At 42.8% G+C, this 10123-nt stretch overlaps 1 protein-coding gene across 5 annotated transcripts in view; it reads left to right on the top strand.

Annotated features, from left to right (window-relative positions):
- The first annotated feature begins 284 nt into the window (after positions 1-284).
- Positions 285-10123, top strand: part of pax3b (paired box 3b) — a 28755-nt gene continuing 18916 nt past the window's right edge. For 2 of the 5 annotated variants that reach the window (XM_084351368.1, XM_084351370.1), the window contains exons 1-4: positions 285-742; positions 1256-1491; positions 1702-1831; positions 2242-2385. In XM_084351368.1, coding sequence (XP_084207494.1) covers positions 661-742; positions 1256-1491; positions 1702-1831; positions 2242-2385 — 592 coding nt within the window. In that variant the 5' untranslated portion in view covers positions 285-660. The remainder of the gene's footprint in view (positions 743-1255; positions 1492-1701; positions 1832-2241; positions 2386-10123) is intronic. The other 3 variants (XM_084351372.1, XM_084351369.1, XM_084351371.1) reach the window with 3 other exon arrangements.

Genomic DNA, 10123 nt, shown 5'->3' with positions numbered 1-10123 from the left:
CCACTGTCCTCGCAGTATTTCACTCTACATATTCGCACATTTTGGGACCTTAAGGAGTCTGAACAGTACACGCAGTGACTGCCATCGCTCTTGATCTTTCTGAATCGACTCCCCTGTCCTGTCCGAGCTGGACTGTGACAGAGTCTCTGATAGGACCAAAGTTTTTAGCCTCAGCCAATCGTCGCTCCCCGCTTCGTACCGGGTGTAGCCTCTTCGCCAATCACAGCCGGGAGCGCTGACGGGGCGAGAGAAGAGCTCCCTACTTTTGACGGTCTGCTCTCACTTTGAACCGGTGTCACAACAACAATAACAACAATATTTTCCTCCTAGCTACACCGTCTTGGCAGCGACATTTCCAAGAGCCTCAAAACTGGCGAATAAAACCGAGGAGACTGACAACCTAACGCTCATTAACATCCCAAAACCTCCTTTTTTTCTCCATTTTTGCCGTAACATTTGACTCCTCCGAGGGTTGTGGCTGTCCCGGGACACTGCTGCTTGGCTGTGGCCGGGGTGAGGCTAACCATAACCGGGGGCTAACCAAGGCTAACCCTTCCAGGAAGCTTCCACACAGGAGAAAAAGACGATTTCAACGTCGTCCTGCAACCTCGGTGTCGGAGCAGCAGCCTCCCCCGTTAGGAGGACCGGAGTAGTGGAGGCATGACTGCTTTGGCGGGGTCAATACCCAGGATGATGCGACCCACGCTGGCTCAGAACTACCGCAGTGGTTTCCCTCTGGAAGGTAAAGCATCACTGCCAGGAGGGAGGTTGTAGCCCTGGAAGCTGACGGGAGATATTTATATTTGTGCTAGTTAGTTAAAAGTCACTATGTAGCCATAAACCTTCCATGCAGTCGTGTCCCAAAACATGGGCTCAGAACCACAGTTCGGCTATAGGAGCTGGAAGAATTACTTGACTGGTAGCTGAACTGGCAAATGACATATTTCCATCACTACTTTGGTAACGTTAGCTTATTTTTTTTGCCTCACAATTCATTGTGTAAATTTAGCAACTTTTAGCAAACTTTTTGAAGGCTCTTTGTTTCAGCGGGGTAATTTCCTGACTTAGCTGTAAGTTTTTGTCTAAAAATGTAGCAAGTAAAACTATTTCTCCTGTCAGTTATTTTGTGTCAGTTAAATGTAAAATGTCGTTACTGTTGTGTTCAGGTGCTTTTCGGAGCAGTAGGAACTTTACCTCTCCTCGCGGTGTTGCGCAGCTGTGATGAACACTTTTGTTTCACATTCTGATTAAATAGTGTCCACTCCGCTGGGCCAAGGCCGAGTGAACCAGCTCGGAGGAGTTTTCATAAATGGCAGACCTTTGCCCAACCACATCCGACATAAAATCGTGGAGATGGCCCACCACGGCATCAGGCCATGTGTCATCTCCAGACAGCTCCGGGTCTCCCACGGCTGCGTGTCCAAAATCCTGTGCCGGTACCAGGAGACGGGCTCCATCAGACCCGGGGCCATCGGTGGCAGCAAACCTAAGGTGTGGACCAGAGACAGTAGATCACAGGCTCATGTACCAGTACTTGCATTAATAGAATTATAGGATGTTAAAGATACATTTGATATGAATTCATAAACTGAATGTTTAATTCTTAACAGAAATATAAAGTGCTTGTTTTTGTCCATGTGCATTGTGCCCCACGGCTGACAGCAAAGTGAATTAACACTGCGACTCTTCTGACCTTTGAAGCAGGGAACAACGCCGGACGTAGAGAAGAGAATAGAAGAATACAAGCGGGAAAACCCGGGTATGTTTAGCTGGGAGATTCGGGATAAATTACTGAAGGATGGGATATGTGACCGCAACACCGTTCCTTCAGGTAAAAAAGGCAGAAATGAATGTATATGCACATTATTATTATTATTATTATTATTATTATTATTATTATTATTATTAGATTAGGCTACACCTGGATTTCATCCTAACTCGAGCTCAACAGGTTTTCATAAAGTTCACTCCATTTTTTTAATAATAAAATAATAAAAGTAATAAAAACTTTTTTTTATCCACAAGAAAAACTTCCTTTCAGTGTTTTAACTTTTAGAGGATTTAGACAATTTATAGTTTTTTAATTAAAGCGCTCATTTATGTCACATACATAGCCTATGTGTCGTCCCATTTTAATATAGTGTCATTTCATACTTTTTTAGTATCATTCTTCTAATATTTTTTTTTTTAAATACATCTATATTTGTTTGTAATTTCCACTTTCTGAACGAACTTTTACAGTGAGCTCCATCAGTCGCAGCATGCGGAGTAAGTTCGGGGGGAAAGGCGATGATGAGGAGGACGAAGATGAACTGGAGAAGAAGGAGCTGGAGGACAGCGAGCGGAGGGCCAAACACAGCATCGAAGGCATCTTGGGAGACAGATGTGAGTGAGCTGCTCGAGTTATTGTGGCTGATGTGGAAGAGAGTAGTTGGCACTTCACTTTGCGCTGGGGTTATCTTTGTCATATCAGGGACCTCACACACGTTAGAGCCCAGCGGAGTCCTGTTTGATCAGATATCATCTCAGTGAGTCCATATGGAAGATTTTTTTTATTTGGTATTCAATTGCTGAAATGCCCTTTTAAACTGCACTTCGGGAAATATTAGTGTAAGGGGAAGTGACAACCTAACAGCAGATCTTTTCTCATATATCCTCAAGGCTGATTTGGGTTTTTTCCAGTGAATTAAATGATCAAGGGAGGCCATTTTTGCGGGGAAATCTCCAGAAATCTGTGAAACACTAGTCTTCTGTCTGCACACCTCCCAACCTGTTGATTACTCTTGAGCGGGGTGCAAAGGAGAATGGTTTTATTTAGTCGTATAACTAGCCTCCTTGTGAAGTTTTAGCATGCTGTAAAGTTGTTGGATGGGGGTGGAGAGTGCGTGTCGTCCTTTGTTAGGAATTCTTTATCGACCATATCTCTCCGGCTAATGCTTTTCCCATGAGGCCGTGCCGTAAATCAAACAGCAGGTGATGGCTCTGTGCGGGAAGGGAGAGTGTGCAGTGTGTGTGTGTGTGTGTGTGTGTGTGCGTATGTTCAGCACTGGTTTAAAGCAGTGTGGATGGAGAGCCGTGTCTCAGAAAGTCTGCACATGCTCATATTTTAAAAAGCTATTTTGTTGTCGTGGATAAACCGCCCACAGGCAGCATTATGAACTCATCCACTATATTTAAGGGTAGCGCATTAATACATTATGTAAAAACTTCTCTCCTCTCTTGGCCTGTTGCGTGGCTGTTTCTTTATAGTTTGGCTTTTGTTTTTTTAGCACAACAAATCCATTTTTATGAGTGTTTCGAGCAGCAGCGTCCACTGTAAAAGGTGACCACCTGCACAAGCTGTGTCTCACATTAATTTTGTTTTATTAAAGAAGCGAAAACAAATAATTCAGATGACTTAGGTAAATTGTTTTTAGTGCATTTCAATTTTTTATTTTCTATTTATTATTTTCTGGTCGATTAGACTGACATTCCCAAGTTTTTTAAAGTGATTTTCAGGGCAGATAAGTGGAATTGTCTCATTATATCAGAAAGTTTATTCCTATTAAATAAAATAGATGCTTCTTGGTAACAAAGACTTTATAAAGATGGACATTTTTACAGAGTAGCCAATTTCTTTTTTTCTTTTTTTTTTTTCTTTTTCAGTGAGAACTGCGTAAAATGGCACCGCATGTGTGTCTGGCTGATAAATAAAACATGCCAAACATTTTCTTCACTGCCCTCATCGCATCTCCACAGACAGCAGCCTAATTGGAGATTTGGGAGTGGTTATGGGCACATTATTCAATATCTACATTAGGTGTAATTAGCCTGCTCTGAATGTAATTACTGAACTTTTTGCCTACGTCATTAGAGGGGAAATCCACCACTCTTGGCTGCTCGTTTAATCTGCCACTTTATTATCATATTATCACAACTTCCATCATGGAAACATCTCCTCCTTAAAAAAATCTCCATGAAAGTCGGCGCGCCGGTGAGGTTGTGTGAACCAAACTTTTACTCGATGAAATATGGGCCTATTTAAATGTTTTTCTTTTCACCCTCGAAAATGTCATTACATTTTTCAGTCTGTCTAACAAGGCCGATTGTGTGACAGCGAGAATGAAATGGGGCAGGCTAATTCCAGGGAGAAACACCGTAGGTGATGATAGTTCTGACAGTTCAGTCTAAATTTACAGCAGGCGGTATTGTAAAATGTAGACATGCCTATTAAATATTTCATGTTTTAACACTTAATAAACTTGTCACTAAAGCTAATAATCCTTCACCTCTAGCTCCAGAGACTAAACGGTCCCCAGAATGAGCTGTTCAAATATGTGTTCAACAATTTCCATCCTTCTCTCTCCGCCGTTTAAAACGCTTTAAGCAGCAGAATGTCAACATTTAACCCTCCATTTCCTTGTTAGCACTTCTCCAGTAGTAAAGTAGGGGAGGAGAGATAAAGGACTGTAGTCTGAGGAGACAAAATGTCCCCCAGATGAGTTGATCAAACATTTGTTCAACGGTCTCCAGCTCCTCACAAAGACACGCCTCGCGCGCACAACGGGACGCTCAGGGATGAACTTGGGAGACAAAGGCGCGAGAGTCTATTTGGGGCTCACGCTTGGGCTGCGCGCGGACAAAGGGCCAGCTTGGAAACAGCTTTGGCCGCCGCTAAAGAAGAAGGCAACCTGTTTATAATTCAGTCCGAGAAAAAAGGAGGGGAGAGGAGAGCTCCTCCACAGAAAAAGCCCGACAAAACACACTATGAGGCCGCAATGAAGGATGAATTATTCAGGGAGCGCTCTGGCACGGTTTAGAGGGCCCGTTCACCGAGAGAAAATGGCCGTTTTCACCTACAAAATGTTTCCTTTTGGGGTCGGCTCAAGCGGCCGACTGCCATTCAGAATGACAATTGAGGTCTCTGAAATCCACTCACGTCTTGCCCAGGGATGCGTGCTCGCCCCCAAAACATGCGTACACGCGGCTACACACGTGTACGCGCACACATACGCATTAAACACTTGCCCTCGAGTTAAGACGTGCCAGTTGCAAAGTAACAAACTGTGGGAAGCAGTGTGTTGATGAAGGCCATATTTACCGAGAGCGCGCACACATATTTGAGAGGAAGAAAAAGTACAAAAGTGACAAGTGTGTGAGAAACATTTCAGGCTGTCAGAGCAGGCTATAATTTAGATCTCTGCCAGGTCTTTATATAAGTTATATATACATTTTGCGGAGTTTATTTGGTTTTTCTGACGTCGGTGAATTTTAAATAACTTTTTACGCCGTCCTGTTGCATTTGTAATTTCAGTGCGAAGTAGAAAAGGCAACATTGTTCGACTCAGCAGCGTTTGATGAGGCCTAATTGCTGCATGTCATAATATTCAGACTGTAATTGGTCGACAAAACAAAGTGGCCTTCTCCGCCATGAAGGATGACGCTAATGATACTGAGACGTCTCCAGCCCCAAGACTCATGATCTCGTATTGATTCTTTGATGGGTCCCGGCCCTGGCCCCTCGAACATTAATAATGTCCGCTAAATGATGTCGATATTGTGCTATGTCACATTTAATGACAGAGGGAGTGTATTAAAAAGTGTTTTTGGTGAATGGGGACCAATGTTCTCCCCGGAGAGCCCCGGTCTGGCCCGGAGCGCAGCTTCACAATGGGGGCCCCGGCCACCCGTCCGTGCGCAGCGCAGCGCACAACCCCTGAAAACTCACCCCTCACCGCTCCTCCCCCCTTCTCCGCCACTTGCTCCCCAAATCTCTTCAAGCAGATTAAATCGACTCTTTTATTTCATCTCACTTTCATCTGGAGAGCAACACCGCCCCTCTCCCTCTGTTTCCTACTCGTTCTCTGTGTCTCTCTCAGCCTGCGGCGCACAGCTCGGCTCATATCTGCGCTGCATCCTCCGGAGCGCACAAAGGAAAGTCAGTCCACTTCCATAAAGTTTCTAATGGAGTTCTTTATGAAGCTTTTGCGGTTTGACTATAAATATATTTTGTAACAATTTCAAAATGTCATGCCTAAAAACTGAAAATGCTGAAAACTGCAAATCCTTTTTTAAATTTATTTATTTATTAAAATTCATTATTTATGATGGCAAACGCCTTTATTTTTATACTCGTAAAGACGTCTGCTCTGGAACAACACATATTTCTTGACTTTTATATACTTTTCAGTGCAACATATCTTTAGTTAATTTATACTATCAGCAAATAAAATAACACCAAACTATCAAAATAACACATTTTATACCTTAGAAGATGAATAACAGAAATATGCAAACCAAAATTTGAAGCCTGTTTTTTTCACCTAGCTCTTGGACACATTTCTGATTGTCATAAGTTTTTTGAATGTTGGCTTTCAAGCATTAATATTTAGTCATAAAGTTGTTATAGTATATAAGGTGGGCGTTTATAGGTTTTTTAAAAAAAAAAGGCACTATATCATGTGCCTGCAGCCTGTTGCTGAATTAAATAAATATTGAATGGCAGTAATTAAAATGCACTCTAAAGGCTTATTTTTTGATGTATACATTTTCTCCCAGAGAAAATACAAGCTAAAACAGAAAGAAATTCATACTCAAATATCCCCACCCCCCTCCCTTTTTTTCCTTTTCAATCTTTATATATTTGGCAGTAAGGTTGGCCCTCCAGGCCTGTTGCTCGGCTGCACCAAACTCTCAGCGTCATAGTAATTAACCCTGGAGAGAAAGTTAATGATTAAAACAGTCCCCGCCTCCTCCCTCCTCCTGCTTCACATTTTCACAGTGTATCTTTTAGAGTCCGTACTTCGTTAGGTGAAATTAGCCAGATAATACAGAGGAGCCTTGTTGAGGGCTGATACATTTCCATTTAGGCCAGCCCTGCACGTGCACACACACACACACACACACACACACACACACACACACACACACACACACACACACACACACACACACACACACACACACACACACATTCCACTCTGCAATGCAAACAGTCAAAGGGATAACTTTATTTGGTGAAAGGGGATCCTGGAAAGGGCTAATTGAATAAGCCCGGGATCTTTGAAAAACCTCTACCATGGTGAGCGCAGTCATCATGTCATAATTAGGTTTATTGAGGCGCATTCCTTCAATCTGCCTCCATTCCCCCGGGCTCATTGTATCCAGGACCCAGGCCAATGGCCGGGGGACAAAAGGGAACCGTGAGCAGACAATACATGAAAGAGCCATAAAGATTTAGCTGGCTTTGTCACAGAAACGGAGTAGGACTTTGTTTGTGTAAATAATGCAAGTGAATGAAGAACTTGGGTTCCTCTGCCACTCGGGGTGAAGGATGGCGTGCTGCAAATATAATATGTGGGCACACACTGGATCAGTGCCAGGGCAGAGGAGAGGAGGAGGAGAGGAAAGGGAGGATTGAGGGAGGAGGAATGATAGGAAGAGGAGAAGGAGCAGAGGTGCAGTGTGGACTGGGCAGTGTGTTTGCGTGTGATGATGGTGTTCACATTAACTTTTGTACATCAGCTGTTATCTTAAGATCACTGAAACTTACATACTCAGACTTGAAAGTTCTTGATGAAAACATGTTTTGACATGTTTTCATCCCTTTTCCATGTATTTTCTTCCCACTTGCCCATTATTATGTGTTTTTGCACAGTAAATGATTGCTTACGTGTCCAATTTGCCTTGTGTTGACGGTGGCATTTAAAGCAGTGCCCTCATGAACTAGTCAGCACAGTTTACAATCATAAAAGATGTTTTTTTAATACACAGAATGAACTGTAGTAAACATATTTCATTTGAATGATTTCAGTAAGTTGAAAAAGGTAAAACGATTAGTCAATTAATTGTTTAGTCAATTGGCAGAGAACTACTTTGGTAATGGATTCCTCGTGTGGGACATTTTTAAAGCAAAAATGTCCCAAACTTTCTGGTTTTAGCTTCTCATATGTGAGGATACGCTGCTTGTGTCTGTTAATAACTTTGGGTTTTTGTCAGATGGTCGGACAAAACAAGACAAGTGATGACAGCATGCACTTTTTAAACTGACCCCTGACGTAGAAAATGTTATGGTGGGGGCACCGTTACATTTTCTACACTTAATGATTGCTTGAATAATCGAGAAAATAATCAGCAGATTAGTTGACATTGAAAGTAATATTTTCCAGTTAATCAGTTCCTGTTTCTGTCTCGTCAAATCTGACAAAGAGAGAGCCGATAAGTTCTCGATGGATCTTATAATAGCTATTGGCTATTACTGGCCTGAGCCAAGTGTCTGGTGAAGAGGGCTCTGTGTGTCGGCTGAAAGAATGAATGTGTCACTCAGTGAGTCCCTGGGCACGAGGGCAAAAGGGGGCACGAGGGCCAAGTGGCGAGCACCAAATCACTCTCCTCTACCCCGGGGCTCTCTCTGTCTCTCCGTCCGTCTCTCCTCATCCCGCACTCCTCCCTCTCTCGTGAGTTTTTTCTAATAAGCCCATGCATGATGACTATTCAAGCATGAAAACATAGTTATCTGCAAATGAATGGCTGCTCTATGCTTCATTAAAGCCTCTTTTTCCTTTCACACTCTTATTGTGACCCTCTGATATCAATTCAAAGGGCAATTAATGAATGCACACCAACTTTGAAGTCAGGGTGATTTCGGAGAGGGAGGGGGCCTGTGCGTGTGTGTGTGTGTATGTGCATGTGTGTGCGGGGTGGAGGGGGCAGGGGGTATTTGGGGTATTCCCCCTTCAAGACCCGCTGTAGCGCCCCAGCCTTCACCCGTGATGGACTAGCCACATTGAGCTGAGAGTGAGCGAGCCCCAAAGACGGTTTGAAGGGAGTGAAAGAGTGAAAAGGCCCAGCGAAGGTCAAGTAGAATGGCTCGCCTTAGAATAAGGCCCCTCTTTATCTGCTGCAAGTATGCACTATAGGCACAACAGCTGGGGGGAAAGAGGGGGAGAGGTTGATTTTTAATGTGCATGAGTGTGTTTGTGTGTGTGTTTCTGAGAAAGTAAGGAAGAATGTGAGTGTTTTCCTCTCATGCATCCGTCTGTGTGTTTCTGAGCATGGTTGTTTTTAATGTGTGTCTATGTGCGTGTGTGTCTATCGGGGGTTAGGGTTGAGTGTCAAAGTTTGCAGAGGCCAGCCAGAGGCCAGTAAATGCACCATCTTTACTGCTGATGGGGGGACAGGCAGCTGTCAATCAGCTGACTGATGAAGCCTGACTTTCATTCAAAGCTTTGTTAACTAATTAGTCCAGAAGCTTTTGTGTCGTGTCGGGAAAGAGGCTTAAAATGTGTGTTTATGCTGTCGTCATGCCATGTGGGAATATCTTTTGTCATAACCGATGTGCACCCTCTCAAACATGAAGGCATCGAGCAGACGCAGAGCTGCTGTTTTTGATAGATTTGTTTTTGTTCACATGTGATCATATTGGTCTTAGAGCTTTGTAGCGTAGCTAAAAATGCAATGTTCCAAAGGAAAAAAAGTCAATTTTGTTCAGGTTCAAAAGTCAATTTTGTTCATGTTTTTGAATGAGTGTACCTCTCTGTAGAACTTGATTACAGGTATTACAGGTACTGCAAAACCAGTAGTTCTGTAGTAATATTTAACTTACTTTCTGAGAGTTGAGGCAAAAAGTAGGAAACTAAGATCTACCCTCATCCAACGTGAATGCAGCTTGATACAGTACATGACTACTATTCTAAATGTGTCATTACTTCTTATTTTTATTGCATTGTTGTGTTAAAATTTGAGAAGATCAATTGCACTGTATCAAATTCCTTACTTTGTTTAAAGTAACTAGAAGGAACTTTCACTTATTGTTGATTCTGGCTGCCCCTTTGGACAAAAGATGACCATGGTTAAATATAACTATAATAAATAAATAAATAAATATAAAAAACGTTGTTTTAGTGTAACACCGGACTAAACAGCAGCTTCTTTCCTCAGGCTGTGAGACTCCTCAAGTCATCCTCAGCACTCTCCCACATATAAAATACTTTTCATTTTACGATTCATCCAACCCGGATAAGTTGGAATCCAACCTGGTGACAGGCATCAAGAGTAACTGTAATAATTATACAGAAATAGCCAGTCTTTTCTCTGACGGTCTTGCTTGGTTATGCAGCTCATATAGAGGCATCAGTGTTAAATT

This window comes from Pagrus pagrus, assembly GCF_965226575.1.
Source record: "Pagrus pagrus genome assembly, chromosome: 4".
In the NCBI taxonomy this organism is placed as follows: domain Eukaryota; kingdom Metazoa; phylum Chordata; class Actinopteri; order Spariformes; family Sparidae; genus Pagrus; species Pagrus pagrus.
Note: the sequence above shows the minus strand (reverse complement) of the source record. Positions and strands in the feature narration are given on the sequence as shown.